The sequence below is a fragment of the Canis lupus genome, chromosome 13 (genome assembly GCF_048164855.1).
Source record: "Canis lupus baileyi chromosome 13, mCanLup2.hap1, whole genome shotgun sequence".
NCBI lineage: Eukaryota > Metazoa > Chordata > Mammalia > Carnivora > Canidae > Canis > Canis lupus.
In genome coordinates, this window is record NC_132850.1 from 14917391 (window position 1) to 14936881 (window position 19491).

Sequence of the window (19491 nt, forward strand, 5' to 3'; positions counted from 1 at the left end):
TCCTGTATATTTTTGTTTGTTTATTTAAATGTTTTATTTATTTGACAGAGAGAGAGAACAAGCAGGGGGAGCAGCAGAGGGAGAGGGAGAAGCAGGCTCCCCACTGAGCAGGGAGCCTGATACAGGGCTCCATCCCAGGGCCCTGGGATCAGGACCTGAGCCAAAGGCTTAGCCAAGGGAGCCACCCAGGTGCCCCTGTACCATTTTGTTTACCCAATTTGTCCTTATGTCTGTTATATTACACACATGCACAAACACAGTCAAGCAGAGACATATATCTCAGTGAAGGGGAAAGCCCAAAAGCCATCCCTCTTTCATAGGGAGTACATGAGAGACTGATCATAATCATGAAGCCCAAGACACAGCTTCCATTGTATTCATTGTGTCACCACAACTGGCATATAAGTTTCTGCTATATTCTAGAAATATTGCCAATTATAGGAGATAAAGGAAGATTCCAGAAACAAGTAGGTGTTCACCATATGTTTGCTGAATGAATGAATAAGCTCTAGAATACATATATACTAAGCATTTCTGGACACATATGCCTGCATGGCACTGCCCTCCGGGAGATTGTTTATGTGGGTGCTTGCTTCCCTTCTAAACTACAAGCCTCCCAAGACAGAGAGCCACAGCTATTCTACAGTCCAGCCTGAGGAGGGTAGGGTCCAGGGAGAGCTACAGTCTAGGCTGCCTGGGACCCTGCTCTCAGCAGAGCTACTTCCCAGAGCCCAGACGTAGCGACTTCAGGTGGAGGTGGATGCCATTCTTGGAGCGCAGGATCAGCTGGGGCATCTTGACGGGAAGCTGCAGGGGGTCCAGGGCGAACTCAAAGCGGAGCAAGCAGAGAGCTGTGACCACCTTCATCTCATTCATGGCAAACTGCTGCCCAATGCAGTTCCTGTTGTAAGCAGCACAAGGTGGCATCAGGTTATGGGGTGTCCAGAGTGAGCAAATTCAGGGCTCTTAGTGGCCAAAAAAAAAACAATAACTATTTGTGGATGAATAATTGGCTGATTGGTTGATTGACTTGGGCTTAGGAAACAGATCTTGGGAGCACAGTGAGAGTCCCCAACTGAGTAGATTCACATTGGGAATTCCGGTTGGGGGACCTTTCTTGGAATGACTCAGCCAGCCCACCAACTGCCAGGGACATGAATATGCTAATGGCAAGAAGAGGGTCCCTGGAACTTACCCTACCTTAGGATCATCAAAAACCCAGAGACGGCTCCCTTATCACAGAGTTCCCAAAATGATGCTTTCCCCACAACATCCTCCATTCTTCCCTCCCCAGTCCTGGGGGCCTGGGGATGTTGGTCCTCCCCTTACCTGGGCCCAGCAGAGAAGGGCATGAAGGCAAAGGGGTGGCGTCTGGCCACATTCTCAGAGGAAAAACGCAGAGGGTCAAAGACCTGAGGGGACAAGACTTGCTTAAATACCTACCAGGTCCTGGGGAGGGTGACCACCATAACCTCCCACCCCATCTGACCTCCAGGTCCAGGTGTGTGGTACCTCAGGGTCAGGCCACACTGCACTGTTCCTATGGAGGGCATAGATGTGCAGAGAGATCAGGCTGCCTGTGGACAGAGCAGAGGCCTGGTAGTTAGGTGGTCCTGGGATAGCCACACCACGTCTTCACAGTGTCAGGATCTCCTAGTGTCCTTCTAACTGGGCACCAGCTCCTGCCTGACCCCTGCCAGTTATGGAGGATTCATGACCACCATCAAGACATCAAAGTGCTGTCGATCATCATCATATCTACGTCCTCTAGCCCCAGCACTGGACACAGCACCTAACACAGACATTTATAAAATGGGGAGAGAAAAAGAAGGACTGGAGGTATGAAAAACAAGGCCTATTACACTTTCTGTTTTCAAATAATTGGAGGAAAGTTACTATTCATGACATCATTCTATCAGTAGCAACATCAACCATTCATTGGGTGCATGTTGTGCGCCAGATAGAGTTTAACACTCCTTACAAAGCTACCACATACAGTTGTATAGCTTGGGCACTGTACATCACCATAGTCTATGTGAATGGTGCCTTCTGAAGTTGCTCAGGGCACAACCTACATGGTGGTATAAGACAGCCCTGGCAAATATTGTCTCTTTCATCCTGACAACAACACTGTCAGGTAAATACTCTTATTGCTCCCATTTTATACAAGAGGAAATAGAGGCTTGAGGTAGAGGGATTTACACTCTACCATACATTGTAGAGCCGGGATTTGGACCCAGGCCAACCACAAAGCCTGAGCTCTTCCCCACTTGTGCAAAGATTCACCAAAGGCACAGAGAGTGTCAGAGAAGCATCCACAAGGACTCCAGTTCCACCCTCAGATCCACTCCAACTCACCTGCAGGTAGGGATCGGCCATCCACAAAGTTGACAGGCTTGCTGAGCTGGCGGTATACCTGGGGCACGGGTGGGTAGAGGCGGAAGCTTTCCTTGATGCACATGGTCAAGTAGGTCATCTTCACCAGATCATCCCTGCCAGCAATACAACCAGACCTTTCTGGGCATGGGAAGCAAGGGAATTCCACAGGAAGACAGGGTCCAACTCCATCTTTCCCCCTTAACCACCATGGCACATCCAATGGTGAGACGGACATAGGTGTTCCAAGTGCACAGACCAGATTGGATATGGGGTAGCCACTCTGACCCAAGGGATCTGGCTCCAATTTTCCTTTTTCCCTCCTGTTCTTCTTTTTCTCTGGCTCCTTTTTTCTCCACCTCTCCATCCTCACTGCTAGGAAGGGAAGACACAGGACCCTAGAGCTGTATGTGAACCCAGCAATCAAGAAAATGCCACTCCTGAGTCTCTTAAGGCCCCCACAGAAGCCCCACAAGGGACAATTCTTTAGGTTCCACCTGGTTTCCCATGTGGAACAAGATGGAAAAAAACAGGGGCTGATATATATTGGTTGAATGCAGTAACAAGCTCAGGTAAAAAACAAAACTTATGTTTCCCCTTTGCCACTAGGAAGCTCAGTCCCAAATGTGGTTCAATCATGACTATTGCACAGCACTTTATTACAGAGCCCCAAGCCCTAGGGCTTTTCCACTCAGTCCTCAATTTTTTTTTTAAGATATACTTGACTTTATTAAAACAGGGAACTTATATTCATCCAAAGATACCTTAGGGGAGATGAAATGGCATTTTACAAACTAGGAGAAGAGATTTTTCAACTAGAATTCACAAAGTATTACATACCGTTACTCATTTTCCCTTTGTGCCTTTTTTATAGTATTGAGTAAGTGTTCTTGAAGTTGCTTCAAGTTCTAGATGAAGTGAGAATAAGTATTTTTACTCTCTGCCTCTAGGTGGCGTTCGTGTTGTTACCAACCGGGAAGGCCTATTTGTCTCTTCCTTTGCTTATCTGAGTTTCACCTCTCCTAGGAAAGCCAACTCAAGCGCCACCCCTTCTGATTCTTCTGCTCTCAACGTGAGGCCTCTCAGCCTTACTCCATTTGGTGGTTTTGTCTAGATTTTGGGTTATGTGAGTTTGTTTTTCTAAAAAAAATCCAGGGATTCCCGGGTGGCTCAGCGGTTTAGCGCCTGCCTTTGGCCCAGGGCGTGATCCTGGAGTCCCGGGATCGGGTCCCACGTCAGGCTCCCCGGCATGGAGCCTGCTTCTCCCTCCTCCTGTGTCTCTGCCTTTCTCTCTCTCTCTATCATAAATAAATAAATAAATAAATAAATAAATAAATAAATAAATAAATAAATAAATCTTAAAATAATAATAAAAATATCCAAAGGGCAGCAACTTGGCTCCTTCTCCTCCTCTCCCCACCTGGTACCCCCAGAAGCACTGGCACGTGGCTGGACACCCTGGGAGGTTTCCAACACCTGCCAATAAAAGTGGATGGTGGAGACACCAAATCTCAGATCCTGAAACTATAGGTTAGTCTCCCTCAGGTGAATCTAAAGTCTCTCCCATGGACTGAGCATTTTCTGTGCTGTGTTGTGTACCTAACTCCACGTGGGAGGTAGCACAGATGACATATGTGACAGGAGGCCAAGCATATGGTGATCCAAAGGCAGGTGTGCAGAAGGAGGATGGGTGGCAGGGAGGAGGATGGGTGGCAGGTCAGCTCCCCAGCTATCCCAGCTGTATTCATCCCCAACTCCCTCCTCTGTTTCTCTCTCCTTCTCTTTCTCTTTCTCTCTCTCTTTCTTTCTCCCAGTGCCCCATTGTTCCATCTAGCAATCCAGAAGGGCAGTCAGGTTCTACCCACAGGAGTAAGTGCACAAAAAAGTCACCGGTCACTTGGGCAGAGGGATCAGGGAAGGTTTCCTGGTGTAGGAGGCATCCAAGCTGTGCCTGGGAGGACAGATAGGAATCTGGGAGAAGGTCTCCCAGATTCCTATCTGTGAATTGTCAACAGTCCTGTTTTAAAAGGGTCCACTATGAGAGAATGAGCTCAGGCATGTATCCTCAGAGCTCCCCCACAGAAGCCACAGCTGGTGAGAGCAGGAAACTGCCACCATCCTCCCCTGGTTTCCAGGATGGCCATGCATCATCTGAAGATGACCCCGGGTAGCATAAGCCCAGCACATCCCTGGGACAGAGACACAGGACAGCCTGGGATCACCCACAGCCTCACTCACCACTGGAAGGAATCCCGGTCCCCAAGGATTTCGCAGACCTCCTCCCGACAACGATGCTGGTGCTGGGGGTAGAGAGCCATGCAGTAGAGAAACCAGGAAATGCCACTGGTGGTGGTGTCATGGCCTTCAAACATGAATGTGTCTACCTCAGCCCGGAGGTCTGCGTCTGACAACTTGATCCCATTTTCATCCTGGGTTAGGGAAGGCATAATGGGACAGCCCAAGACATTTGAGATAGGTACCAACAGGACCTCATAACAGTTCTCAAGTGAAGGTCTGAGGGAAGGGAGGAAAGCTCCTTTTCAGACTGAGGGTTGAGACCTTCTCCCAGATTCCTAATCCTCCCAGGCACAGGAGCTTGGATGCCTCCTACTCCAGGAAACCTTCCCTGATCCCTCTGCCCAAGTGATCTGTGACCTTACCCAGCCCTAACTGTCAATTCTGCTCAGAATGCCACCTGGCAGAGGAGAGATCTTTGTCAACATCTACCTCCTATCTCCTGCACTAGACTGTAAATGTCTGGGGGACAAGGCCAGGTCTTTCTCCTCTTCTACATGGGAACTAACCCAGAGTAGGGGTTAGTGAGTTTGGAGAGTAGATGAATAAAGGGATGAATGAATAAATGATGAATGAATGAATGAATGAATGAATGAATGGCATCCAAGATTCTAAGATTCTTCGGTCTTAGAAGTCTAGAATTGGTGGGCACTTAGGTGGTTCAGTCAGTTAAGCATCCAACTCTTGATTTCGGCTCAGGTCATGATCTCAGGGTGGTGATATCTAGCCATGCATCTGGTTCCATGCTAGGCTTGGAGCCTGCTTAGGATTCTCTCTCTCCCTCTGCCCCTCCCTGCCCCACCCCTCCACCCTTCTCTCTCTCTCTCAGACAAAAAAGAAAGAAGTCTAGAATTGGTCTTTAGGGCTCTAGCATGTGACCCATCTCCCTGCTACTATGTCTCTCCCCAATGCCACAGCCGCCACATCCTGCACCTTGCCATCTCTGAGCCTTTGCTGATGTGTTCATAAGACAAGGAGCAGGCCATATTTGCTGGAGGAAAAGGAGGAAAATGCTTAACAGCCTCAGCCACTGTCCAGCAAACCCTGTCCCAGAAAAATGGCCTCAAGACCGCTCTGAGAGAAGTTCTCGGTGGGGGTGGCCAACTGTGCACTCACTCACCCGAGCCCCCAGGAGAATGTCCAAGAAGTCCAGGTGCCTCCGGTTCTGGATCTTCTCCTGCTCTTTCTCATCCTGCAGGGCTGCCTTTCGTTCCCTGATGACCTGGTCTGGGCCAGGAGCACAGAGAGTCATTGCCAGGGGGACCCATCCTCTACCCGTAGGGGGACAGAGATCCTGTAATGGCAGGGGACCCAGAGGGGCCTGAAGGAGCTAGACTGGACCCTTCCTGTGGGGTGGGCTCTGTGGGAAAGGCCCACCTGTGTGGTCGTGGGCTGCCTGGCAGGCCCGCAGGAAGCGGCGGCCGTGTGGGGTGAGCCAGTAGATGAAGTCGTTATGGTACTGGAAGGACTCGATGCGCTGCTGCATCAGCAGAGTGAGATCGCGGACAGCCGAGTAGTAGCTACTGTCCCTACACAGGAGAAGAGCAGGGAGGAGCTTTCAGACCCTGACCCCCAGTGGAACCTGGGGCGTTGCACTCCAGCATCTGGGCCCAACCACAGGGCTCCCTGCCCTCCTCTCTCTGCCGCTTTAGCTTCCCTGCTAAAGGCAGAATCTGTCTCCCCACCATGGGGAAGGCCTTCCTACCCCCGCCCAAGCTGGGACTCCCTAGGGCAGGACCCCATGTCCTCTCAGACCAGGGCCCCAGGGGTCCTGCTGACTCCCATCTGAGCTGGCCTGGGTAGAGACTGTGGTCAGCCCCCGAGTAGCCCCTGACCTGTGGCCCAGACTGCTGTCTCCTTTGCCAAAGGTGCACTTCATGAGGGAGTCCAGTGCCATGTAGCCCACGTCACAGAAGATGTCAAAGCTCTTATCTTCACGAGCCTTTTCCTCCCACTTGTCCTGGAGCCCAGAGATGGAGGGTAATGTCAGGAGGTCAGCTGGGCACCCAGCCTCTTCCCTCAAGGACCCACACACACCTGTCCTCTCCCCCATGCACCAAGTCCCTTGCCTGGCCTCCAGCCCACTGGAATGCAGAGGTAAGGACTTCAGGCTAGGGTGGCACCACGAGGCAGGCCTGAGCAGCACAACCAGACACTGAGCCAGGCAGCTCACATAAGGGAAGAGGAAAGCTGAGAGGTGGGGATCTCCCCAGCACAGCCTGTGTATAATCAGGCCTGCCATGATGCTGGGGAGGAGTTTTCTGCAAGGGGAAAGACTAGCCTGGGTAACTTCTAGGGAATATCCAGCCCTGAGACTCAGAGCCTGACCCCTGACCTTGGGCATCCCTTTCAGAGATGAGTTGCTAATGATATTATTTTAGGCAATTGTGGTAGGCAGAGAATGAGGAGGAGGCACTTTCCAGATGTGAAAGACCTTTCTAGCATTATCAAATATAGGCATCCATCTAGTCTGCTACAAGAGGAGACTTACCTGGGCCTCATAGAGGCCTTTGACCTCTATTGAAGAAGGGGGCCTGGCTCTCCCAGTGGACATGAGGGCCATGGCTGCCCAGCCACTCGGAGCCTCAGCACCTGGTCAACACCCAGTATGCAGTAGGTGTCAGGAACAACGCAGCTTGGCACTGCTATTGCCGGCAGAATGAGGTCTCAGGGACTTGGTGAATCTCCTCATCGCCCTCCCCCAGGGAAAACTGGAGCTGGAGAGAGGCTGGCCCAGCAGCCACAGCCTCCAGGAGCCTGGTACTGGGAGCTCACCAGCATAGCGTGCGTGGAGTTGGTGAACACAGCCACATAGGATTTCAGCACATCATAGTGGAAGCCAGGTGTAAGCAGCTTGCGGTGCTGATACCACTTGGGCCCCTGGAGGACCAGGAGGCCTTTCCCTGGGGAAGAGATGACAGAGGGAAAGCTGATCAGTCCACACAATCCTGCCCCATCCGTGGCAGCCCGGGGGTGCCACCCCAGTCCTTCTTGCCCAGCCGCATGTTCCAGCCCAGCTCCACCTTCCAGCCACCCAGCCTTGCAGCCGCTCCTCTCCTCAGGCTTTTGTCTGGCCAACACCACCCACAAAATCTCCTGGGATCATACTCCAGTGCCACCTCCTCCAGGAAGCTGTTCCTCATACTCACATATTTTCCAGAGCCCTTGCTCAGCCTTTCCAAGGAAGAGGACGTGCCCAGAAGGAGAAGGTACCTAAGCCCCACTTTCCCCAGCCAGCTGGACGTTCTCTTGTCTCTTTCCCTGTCTCCCCACTGAGCAGCTAATCTTAGGAGGGGCATTTGGGGGCCAGGCGGTCCCATGTGAGAAAACAGACTCAGTGGGCATGGGCAGAGAGGGATGGGACTGGGAAGGATCCTGGTAACCCAGCATCAAGGGCGGGGAAGGCAAGCGCCCACTCACCAATCCACTGCAGAAAGAAGTCATACACATCTGCAGCCTTCGGATCTGCAGGAGAAAGAGAAGACGGGTCATGCAGAAACTAGCAGGTACCCAGAGGAGGCTTACTGATCAATGGGACCTTAGCTGCCCAGACTTAAGATGCAGAGCCCAGGACTCCTCCCCACTTGGAGCCCTGAGCCCTTTGCTCTCAGGAAGCCACCTCCTCTCCCGGGAGTCCTCACCCCCTCGGCTGTACACAGCTTTGGCATAGTCCGGCTCATAGATGTTCAGGAAGCCAAGGAACGGTCCAAGCCAGAGTGGGTGGGCATAATCGTACTGGTGGGCCCAGGTCACCACCTTGTCCAGGCTCCCCGTCTGCTGGATCTGAAATAGTGACAGAAGGCTGGGATACTCAGGAACCCACTGTCAGCAGCCAGGCCCTAAGTCTTTGGGGAAGGAAGAGGAGAGGCTGCCCAGACAGACACTGGGAACATCCTTGCCTCACCCTGCACCCCTCTCCCAGCTAGTCACAGTCTTAATTTCTCTGGGCTCAGTCCCTTCTCCAGCCCAGGAGCCACCACTCTAAGCCCAAGCCACCCTCTTCCTGTACCTGGGTGAGGTCAACAACCCCAAACTGACCAACCTGCTTCTATCTGGTTCCTGTCATCAACCCCTCCATCTATCCTACTCTCACGAGAGATTTCTTTCTCTGTTGTTAACTGTTTTCATGAGAGAGAGAGAGAACACCAGCTTGCCGTGCAATGCAGAAATCTGCTCAATTCCGACACTGTTATGTTATTGGGCTCATTTTTTGAGGACCTGCTATGTGCAGGGCACTGTCTAGACATCTCAGGGCATGGGACAGACCTGCTCCTACCCTTTATTCTATGGGGCAGACAGATGCAACTAAACAATGAAGGAACGTGAACACACAGAGCGGGAAGTGCTAGGCAGGGAGCAAGCATGGCGTCAAGAGAGAGACTTCAGGGGAAGCTGCTTAGGGAGATGGAGGCTGGCTTCTGGTGGGAGAGGACATTTGAGGTGAAAGCTGGAGGATGACAAGGAGCTGGCAGTGCAAAGAGCAAGGAGAGCCTTCCAGGAAGAGCAAACAGCAAGCACAAATGCTCTGGCACAGGACAAAGTGGGGTGTCTTCCAGGAGCTGCTACTTGGTGGGACGGTGGCCTGAGGCTGGAGAGGCCATCCAGAGGATGGTGTGTGCTCTTTGGGGGGTTTTCTAGCCACATTTACTCACCCAGAGGTGTTTTCTGTAAATGGAGTATACAATAAGCACTTTTCAGAAACCCACTTTTTTCATTTACTGTGTCTTGTCCTTCTTTTCAAACTAGTGTATTTAACTGTCCTTCAAAATGTTTAACTCTTTTCATTGCATGGTGTTCCATTATAGGGATGTACCCTAATCAAAGGGAGTCTTTCAGAGATCTGCTTAAAACTCGTCCGTCCCCTGCCCATGGGCCTCAGAATAAAGTCTGAGCTCTGGAATTTGTGAGGAGGAGGAGTAATTGCTGATCAGGGAGCTGGGATGTGAACCCAGGAAGCCAAGGAACACAGCCTGCAATCTTTGGACCTTGGAAGGTCTACATTTGAATATTGATTTCCCCTATTTTTTAGATGAGTGAACTTGGGCAAGATCTTTAGGCTCTCTGCATCTTACTCTCCTCATCTATAAAATGGGGATGATAACTTACTTTATAGGATTATTTTGACATTAATTAAATCATGCAGGCCCTGTGTTATTAGTTGGGGTCACAGGGCATTTAAAGCCCTTCACTGATATATTGTGGGAAGAGCTTAGCACTGGATCCTGCACAAGGTAAGCCCTTGACTTGTACTTCCCTCCCCTTCAAGTCTACCTTTCCCCAACATCTGCCTCCTCCCTGCATCTCCTGCCACAACCTACTCCCAAATGCCCCCAAACCATGCTAAAGAATTCACTCTGCACATGCTCTAAGATTCTTCCACTCATGGAAAAAGGATTCACCTAACCTTGTCTCAGATCACGTGGGAAGCTGAGCTGGGTTACCCCCTCCATTTCCATTCCCTTGGAAACCTGGTTACTGCATGTGGTCTTCTCTGTTACTGTCCATCTGCTTTTTGGGGCCACCCAGGCTCCCACAGACCAGGGAAGTACTGGGATTGCCCAGATCTGCTCTCCTCCCCGATGGACATCCTTAGGTGCCTGTGGGTGCTCTAGTCTCAGTCCTCCCTCACCCCACGTTGAGGACACTGCCCATCCCCACAAGACGGGGCTGCACTCAGCGTGTGCATCAGCCCCAACCAGTGTCAAAGACAGTAAAGTTGTGTATTCAAAGCTAAACAGTTAGGAGCAACTACCAAGAAGGACCAACAACAATTGAGATGAGGCAGCATGTCTGAAATAACCATAAAAAAATGGACTCAGTTTACACAAACTCTATGGAGTTAAGTAGAGAGCCATTGGGAGCCTAGAGGGAGGGGATCTAATGTGTACTGCTCCCATGGGTAGACAAGTCATCTCCCCCCTGGCGACAAATAGGCAACTTCATTCTCCATCCTCCCTTTCAGATACAAGTGTACTACTACAAATGTACATGTGAACAGGTGTGAACATAACTCAGAAGAGACCCCTGGATCAAGAGAAGGAGCAGAGGAACTTTGAGTGAGACTGACATGGGTCACCATGTCTCTCCTAGACACCACATGTTGGCTAAGAAGTGATGGTGGGCCGTGCCCAAAGTCACACAACTCTCAAGTCCAGGTCTTTCCATCCCAAAGCCTATGCTATACCCCCAACACCTTTCTGACTTCAGCACCGAGGATGAGCTCCAGCCCCAAGAATGACTAGATTGAGGGTGGGGGAAGCACAGATAAGCATCCACACACCTAAGAAGGCAGGAGGGCATGGGCCCAAGAAGTGCCCAAGTCCATGGGGATGCAGACATTAGTCCTCACCTCATATGAGTGGTTTTGCTGCCCTGAGTTGGATCCCCCAGGGATTCATTCATGCATTCAGCAAGTGGGCATGGAGTACCCACTCTCAGTGCCAGACATGATGCTGGCTCCTGGGGGAAGAGTAATGAGCCAGACAAAGCCCTGCCCTCCCCAAGCTCACATTCCAGGTGGGGGAAAGGAAATAAACAGATAACAAAATACATCAGCAATACAATTTCAGGTAGTAATAACTCTAGGAAGAAAAATAAAGAAAGGTAAGGGGCAGGGCTGCTACTGTAGACAGGGAGTTGAGAGAGTTGGGGAAGGCCTCTTTTAGGGAACATTTGAGCAGAGATGAGCAGAAATACCTTCTAGAAAGTTCCATAGCATTGACCATTGTCTGCTTCTCAAAAGCTGTTCTTTCCCCAACTGTCCCCTCTACCCCTCTACTCCTTGCTCCCAGCAAATTAACCTTGCTCTACTTCACGGACAAAACAGAAGCCATCAGATAAGAGGTCCCTAAAAGTCAACTGCCAGACTTGAAGAACTACCTGCCCTGGACCTAGCCTCCCCACTTTCCTTCCTGTTCCAGTAGAGGAAGTGCCCAGGGTCTGTCCAAGGCCAGTCCCTTTGGATTCCAACCCCTCCCCTCAGGCACTTCACCCATCAGTCAGCCCCTTTCTCTCCCACATCATAGACCCATCCTCATTATTGGCTCCTTCCCATCTGCATTTAAAACATGCTCAAGTCTCCCTTACTTACTAAACAACAACAAAAAAAAAACCTCCCTTGGTTTTGTCTCCTCCTCCCCATTTCCTTCTCCTTTCATAACTTCTCAAAAGAATTGTCTCACTGTTTCACTTCCTCCCTCCTCAGCCCCTAACTCTCCAAAATTGGTCTTGCTATTGTGACCAATGCCCTCCTGGGGAGGGGGGGTGAGCCCAGAGGCTTTGCAGCTGCTGTGACACAGTCGAGTGCCCTCTCTTTCTTTTTTTTTTTTAATTTTTTTATTTATTTATTTTTAAATTTTATTTATTTATTCATGAGAGACACAGAGAGAGAGGCAGAGACACAGGCAGAGGGAGAAGCAGGCTCCATGCAGGGAGCCCGACGTGGGACTCGATCCCGGGACCCGGGGATCATGCCCTGAGCTGAAGGCGGATGCTCAAGCGCTGAACCACTCAGGTGTCCCACCCCCTCTCTTTCTTGAATTCTGTCCTAGATGTCTTCCCACCTCTCTTGATACAGCAGCTCTATACCCATTATTTGTAAATCAAAGACTGAGGCTCCCCCAGTTTCAGACTTGGGCTTCTTCTTAGGTTGCACCTTCTCCCTGGAGGCTCTCACCTACTCCCATGGCTTCCTTTGCCATCTACCTGAGACTATTTCCAAAATTGACAGCACGTCCCAGTTTATCTTTCTCCTGAGCTCCGGAAACATGACACAGCCATCCTCTGGACATCTCTGAATGACACCCTCCAGGCTCCTCAGACCCAGCATTTTCAAACATGAACACAGTACGTCTTCCTTCCAATTCTACCCCTCCTCACATACCTAAGAATGGAATTGCCATCCACTCTGACACCAGCCAGAAACATGGAATGGGGCTTTCTTCATTATTTATAGCAGCACCAGAGGGGATGTCCTACAGAGGCTGTCTCTCTCCTCTGCAAATCCATCAAACCCTAAAATCAACTAACCAGAACTAAGAGAGCCAGATGTAGCAGTTCCTGGGAAACCCTTCAAATCCAGAATCCAACGGTCCTGTGCCTAGACACACAAGTGCTGCCAGCTCTGAGCCTTCTTGGGTCTCATATCGCCACATGTTTACGCTTAGACCTAGAAATTCATTCCTCCTCGTTACCATCCAGTCTTGTGGCTCGACAAGTCCTTTTCTCTCTTTTGGTGACTTTCCCACATTCAGTTCTGATCCATCTATTTTGATACCACAGTTTAACAAAGCTCCCAGGGCTCTCCTACCCCCTCCCCATTCCTAGTGCATGTGGGGGACCTCATTGACACCCTTACATCTGGCTATGGTAAAGGGCTTACCCCTCTCCCATACCCATGATACCAGGACAGCCTGCCTTACCTTCTGTTCCTCCCCATTTCACTATTCACTCTACTAACATCTGCTTGGATGGCCTCCTCGGCCCTGTCCTACTCCTATTTGGTCTCTGCTTGCCTCCTATTTGGCCTCTGTCAATCTATCCACCATCCCAACCAAGGTGATCTTTCTACCACACAGTTCTGAGCTCATTACTCCCCTGGCTTGAATCCTTTCAAGGTTCCCTGTTGCACTCAGAATAAAGCCTTTCAACATGGCCTACAAGGTCCTATGTGATCTGCCCCACCTTCTTCCAGCTTCGTCCTCTCCATCATGTTCTCCCTCTCACCACTCCAGAAGTATAGAAAAATGAGCACAGGCACATAATAGACCTTGAGAAACAAATATTTGTTGAACATATTAAGTTCCTATACACTCGATGCTCTTTCCAGCCTCTGTACCTCTGCACAGGTAGTGTTCTTCACCCTTCCATCCTTCCTTCCCTCCATGGACTGCCACATTCAGATCTTTCCGGGCTCACCCTAGCATACCTTGCCTGCACCCATGGATCTGGAACACCATGTTGTGTTATCCATCTCTCATACAAACTAGATCACTCTAGGGCCAGCTTTAGTCTTATTACTTCATCCTCTGTCCTCAGCAGAGGTCCAGACCCAGAGTTCTTAATCATCTAGTTGTTTGAGAAAAGACAAACCGATAATGGCTCCCAAAGACTGGGTTAGTTTTAGAGGAAGGAAGAGGATGAAGGAAGCAAATACCTCACAGTGTTTTGCAGCAAGAATCCCTCTACAAGGATTTAACACTTGATATCTCTCCAGGAATTTGCAGAGTACCTATCTATACATTATCTTTTTCGATTCTCTTCTAACCCAACAAGGTAAAAATGTTTATCTCCATATTGTTGACAAGGAAAGGGAAGCGCAGAGCAGAAACATAGTGAAGATCCATCAATGTCTACTGAATATAAATGAGCCAGAGCCCCCGACCCTCAGACTCTACAGCACAAGATCAAGGGAACTATCTCAGTAGTAAGCAGGGTCAGGGAAGAGGCCTATGCAGTCTCAGGGGATCACCTTTCCTGAGCTCAGAGCTGGCATTCTCTCCTCCTCTCCTGACAACGGTCCAGATTCTTGGGCCTCTCCCAACCTCACACCAACAACATGGCTGGACACCTACTATGTGCAAAGTCCTCTCTGGGCCCCAGAGTAGGAGAAGGGGGACCCTGGAAGAATATGACCCCACCTCAAAGGGACACAATCTGAGAATTGAGAAGGCTGTTGCTTCCAGGGCCTGTAAACTGCAACCAGAGAAAAGAAAGAAGTTAATCCTGATGGACAGTTCTGACCCACCCACCTTCTTTTCCTACTCCCACCATCACTAGGCTAGGAATCAAACTTGCAGTTACTTTGTACAGACAGATCATGTCCTGCATGAAAAGCCACAAGTCTTACACCCAGCCTTGACTCAATTCCTGAACTACTATATATGGACATAAGTGAGTATCTTGCCTTTTCTGAACCTCATCTTTGTTCTGAAAAACAACCCCTACTCCTATCTCTACATTTCTCAGTCTCGGATGTGGATCTGACCCAGCAGAAGTAACAAAGCCTGGAGGAAGGCAAAGGTGTCAGGCCTGCCATGGTTCCCCAGGAAACCTTTGTAGGCCGAAGAGCAAACTCCCGTCTTACCTTTGCCTATTCTTCCTGGTAATGAGTCTCTCCAGATTCTTGTGTTAGAGCCAAGAAGCCAGAGCCAGTCTGTTCCAGGCCCTCTATACACTCTCAAGGTGAGGAGCCGGGGGAGTATTTGGGGGAGGAGAGAAGGCAGCTCTGAGATGGGGTAGGGGAGCAAGGTCCCTGTCCTAGGAAAGCTCGTGGGCTGAGGGCAAGCCTAGCTTTGGTGGAGGCAAGTAGTAATGGAGGGATGTAAAAGGTAAGGAATCAAAGGTCTCCCTAAATGCCCCTCACATCCCCATAGGGTCAGACCTCAACCTTCCCACATCCCTTTCCGTGCTTAGCAAACCTCTCCTGAACCCCACCTGATCTTTCCACTTGTCTTCTTCATCACTGCCTCCTCTATCAAAGCCCCTCCCCACTCCCCAATGCTCTCTGTTTGTTCATTCAGTGATGCCCACTCTGTGCCAGGCTTGGTGCTAAACCCTGAGGGTACAGGGATGAATCAGAATGGATCTCCATCTTCCAGAGGTCATGGTCTAGTGGGCAGGATGAACAAGTAAACAGAAGATGACAATCCAACGAGGTAAATACTGAGATACAGAACATGTGGCTGTTGTAAAATCTTGGTTAGGCATCTCACTCAACCTGGAGCAAGAAAGGCCTTGGTGTCTGTTTTTCCCTCTAGACAGTAGGCTTCTTGAGAGCACCACCCGAGTCTGATTCAGCTCCCTAACTCATCTTTTCCTTTCCTGGGTTTCTCCAGGATGCAGCTAGGTTATTAAGCCATCCTGAGAAGGAGATTATTTGTAAGAGCAAGATTAAGCCTGAGCAGTCCTCTCCTGGAGGTCAAGCTCATTCTCAGCATCAGTCATGGAGGAGAGAGAGTCCCCTAGACAGTGAAAGGAGAAAAGTATTTGGGAATGCCTTAGTCTCTGGCGTTTATACCTGGGTTTCCAAAACTAGATGCACAGCAAAATGCTTGAAGAGGTTTTTATTTTTTTTAAGATTTTATTTATTCATGAGATACACAGAGAGAGAGAGGCAGAGACACAAGCAGAGAGAGAAGCAGGCTCCATGCAGGGAGCCCGATGCAGGACTCAATCCCGGGACCCCAGGATCACGGTGCCCTGAGCCGAAGGCAGATGCTCAACCTCAACTGCTGAGCCACCGAAGCTTCTTTTGGAGAGGTTTTTAAATGCAGATTCCTATCCTAATTATATAAAGAACCCCTACAACTCAACAACTACAGTAACAAAAACAAAACAAACAGAAAACAATCCAATTTTCAAATGGGCAGAGGACCTGAACAGACATTTTCCCAAAGACATACAGAAAGCCAACAGGCACATAAAAATATGCTCAACATCACTCATCATCAGGGAAATACAAATCAAAATCACAATAAGAAATCATCTCACACCTGTCAGGATGGTTATTACTAAAAGAGAGGAAATAATTTGTCGTGGTGAGGATATACAGAAAAGGAAATCCTCATGCACTGTTGGTGGGAATGTATGTTAGTACAGACACTATGGAAAACAGTATAGAGTTTTCTCAAAAAATGAAAAATAGGAGTACCGTACAATTTAGTAATACCACTTCTGAATATTTATCCAGGGAAAATGAAGACACTAGTTCAAAAAGATATATGAGGGCAGCCTGGGTGGCTCAGTGGTTTAGTGCTGCCTTCAGTCCAGGGTGTGATTCTGGAGACCCGGGATCTAGTCCCACATCGGGGTCCCTGAATGGAGCCTGCTTCTCCCTCTGCCTGTGTCTCTGCCTCTCTCTGTGTGTCTCTCATGAATAAATAAATAAAATCTTTAAAAAAAAAAGATATGACCCCATTGTTTATTGCAGCATTATTTACAATAACTAAGATATAGAGGTAACCCAAGCGTCCATCAATAGATGAATGGATAAAGAAGATGTGGTATATATACAGTGGAATCTTACTGAGCCTTAAAAAAGAATGAAATACTGCCACTTGTGACAACATGGATGGACCTAGAGGATACTATACTAAATGAAATGGGAGAGAAAAATACCATGATTTCACCATGACCTCATCATATAAATCTAAAAAATAAAACAAACAACAACAACAAAAAAAGAGAAACTGACTCCTAGAGAACAAACTAATTGTTTCCAGAGGGGAAATGGAGTGGAGAGATGGGCAAAAGAGGCAAGGGGTATTAAGAGGTACAAACTTCCAGTTACAAAATAAATCCGTCATGGGGATGCAAAGTTACAGCACAGGGAATATACTCAGTAATATTGTAATAACTTTGTATGGTGACAGATGGTAGCTATGTTTAGTTTTTTTTTATTTAATAAAAGAAATTCTGCCAATGCAAATAACATGGATAAACCTGGAGGAAAAAAATGTTTCACTAAAACAAATACATTCAGATCACTAGTTCCAATATGTTAATTAGAATCTCCTGGGACTGGGGGCCAAGGAATCTGCTTCTCCCAGTTGATTCCAATGCAGATGCCCCTTGGTCTGTGTTCAGGAAACTCTTGTCTAGATCTCATAGAGGCAGGGAGCTAGAGGTGCTCCTGACAACAGGTGCTAAGGTGATCCCAGCACCCTGAGATAATGAGAGGATAAGCCAGGATCTGAATCCAGGAAGATGCCATGGTTTTGAGCCAGCCCAGAGTCATGGCAGAGAGAACCTCGCCTTTGGGGGTACCAACCACTTAGATGTTCCAGGAGGGCTCTCAGGTAACAGCACTCATCTCTGCTTTGACTTTTATTTTCTTAAAATGGAAAACTTTACACCACACAGAACGAAGAGGATGGTGCCTAAGCTCTAAACAAGATAGTCATGTTCTACTGGACTGTCTGGGGGTTTTCTCCCATACTATCACTGAAGCTTTGTATGAATTCTGAGCCCGAGAAGGATCCGGAGAAGGAGTCGAAGGAGTCTCGAGTTGGTCTACTTGGGCTCCAACTTTGATGTGCTCCCACTCTCAGGGCCAGGTCAGAAGGCAGGAGTGAAGGGGAGACCTGCTGGGAAAGCTGAATGGAAACTGGTTCTGAGGCCACCATCCCCCTACCTAAGCATAGGGACCCCCTCCACGGCCCCTGGGGAATTAGGCTAGATTCTCTGCAGGAAAGGAAGCTGTTTTCTTTCTTCAACCCCTTCTCCCCACATACCTCCTGGGCATGTCCGAAGAGCCAGTGGGTGGGGGGCCCTGGGAAACTGTCCATAGCCCTGGCCAGCATCTGTCTCCGCAACAGCAGACGGATGAGCTTGAGGAAGCCTAAGACCAAGATCAATCCAGTAGCCCACAAGACCAGATGGGAGACACTCAAGGAGAGCAAGGTAGAAACCATGGTTGGAGTTGCAGCCACCAAGGCTCTGGCCTGCTTCCTCCCATCCTGGGTTCCCTTATACTGCAGACCCTGGAACCCTGCCAGCCCCTACCTCCAGCCACACCCTGTACCCAGCAGCAACTCAGGCTGGGCTGAGCTCCAAAGTGTAGAGACAGCATCCCCAAAGTCACAAGACAACAGAGAGACAGCCTAGCTGACTCCTCCCAGAACTCGGCTGAAGAGAAACCCAATAGTGGGCTTCAAAGAAACCAGGCAATGGGTCTGCCTCCTTGGTTCTTTGATGGAGAAAACAAAAGGCAATTCTGCGTATAATCATTAGCGTAATAATATCTGCCTTTCCACACAAGCACTTGATATGTCTTAGGAATTTCCTATCCACTATCTTGTTTAACCCAAACAGGGAGGTCATAGCTACTCACTTTTTAACCCATTTTCCACATAATGAAACTGAGCCTCAGCTTGCTTATGCTTTCTTACAAGAAAGCTTCCCCTGTCCTCTTCAGTATAGACCTCTGGGAGGGCTTGCATTTGGGCCAGGCTCATAGTGCTTTAAGTCTTTATTTGGGAAGCATCTTCAGGGAGGAGGTTCTAGCCCCAGAAGAGAGATCCTAGATCAGAAAAAGGTCAACTCCATCCCCCAGATCTTAGTACAAACTTGATACTTAGGAACACAGAATGTTACTTTCAGGGCAATGAGGAGACAGCGTCAAATCTAATCACTCCTAGGTGAATGAAGCAAATCACTTGGGACCAGAGAGGGGCAGGGAATTGTCCAAGATCTCATGGTAAGGAATGGCAGCTCTCAATTCCCCAGGCCTGAGTTCTGTTGAAGAACAAGCTTGGGGATGCCTGGGTGGCTCAGCGGTTGAGCATCTGTCTTTGGCTCTGGGCATGATCCTGGGATTCCGGGATTCTGGGATCAGGTCCTGCATCGGGCTCCCTGGGAGGAGCCTGCTTCTCCCTCCGCCTATGTCTCTGCCTCTCTCTGTCTCTCACGAATGAATAAATAAAATCTTTAAGAAGAAGAAGAACAAGCTTGTCCCAGGCCCCAGACTTGCCTGGAGAGTCTGCTGTCTCTCCCCCTGTGCTAAATGTCTCAGATGAAGAGACTTGCATGCAGAGGGAAAGGCAGGGAATTAAACAAGGTATGAAGTGACAGCCAGAGACTAGCAACAGTGGCTGGAAAAAAACATTCCTGAGGCTGAACGAAGGGGAAGAAATAGCATTGCTGGAGCCTAGCGGAGATAGCTATTGAAGGAGGCTTCAGCAGGAAAAAGTATGGTCAGAGGTGTGCCCCAGGAAGATCTCCCCCTCTGTGCATGTGCGGTGGCTCCGAGCTGGCCTGGGGTAGAAGGGTCCAGAGTCTGGGTTGGCTATCAAAAACAGGAAGTCAGAGGGAAGACTAGCA

General features: G+C 49.3%; 1 protein-coding gene across 2 annotated transcripts; it reads right to left on the reverse strand.

Moving 5' to 3' along the window:
- Window positions 1-9: 9 nt before the first annotated feature.
- CYP4B1 (cytochrome P450 family 4 subfamily B member 1) lies at window positions 10-18143 on the reverse strand. 2 transcript variants are annotated; one of them, XM_072772263.1, is made up of 12 exons: window positions 17904-18142; window positions 8313-8454; window positions 8092-8136; window positions 7447-7574; window positions 6507-6631; window positions 6049-6200; window positions 5792-5898; window positions 4615-4805; window positions 2359-2492; window positions 1513-1577; window positions 1330-1412; window positions 10-901 (listed from the first exon to the last, which is right to left on the reverse strand). In XM_072772263.1, exons 1-12 carry the CDS (start codon window positions 18081-18083, stop codon window positions 718-720), a joined length of 1536 nt encoding a protein of 511 aa, XP_072628364.1. In that variant the 5' UTR covers window positions 18084-18142; the 3' UTR covers window positions 10-717. The 2 variants fall into 2 exon arrangements, with proteins under 2 accessions (XP_072628364.1, XP_072628365.1); XM_072772264.1 differs by having other exon boundaries at window positions 738-901; window positions 1490-1577; window positions 17904-18143.
- Window positions 18144-19491: the final 1348 nt, after the last annotated feature.

What these genes read in the sequence shown, in the direction of transcription:
- CYP4B1 (XM_072772263.1), bottom strand. Translation starts at nt 18,083, where the DNA reads ATGGTTTCTACCTTGCTCTCCTTGAGTGTCTCCCATCTGGTCTTGTGG. An exon ending in ACATTCTCCTGGGGGCTCGG is followed by an intron (nt 4,806 to 5,791) that starts GTGAGTGAGTGC and finishes TCCCTAACCCAG; the next exon opens with GATGAAAATGGGATCAAGTT. An exon ending in GACCGGGATTCCTTCCAGTG is followed by an intron (nt 2,493 to 4,614) that starts GTGAGTGAGGCT and finishes TATTGCTGGCAG; the next exon opens with GGATGATCTGGTGAAGATGA.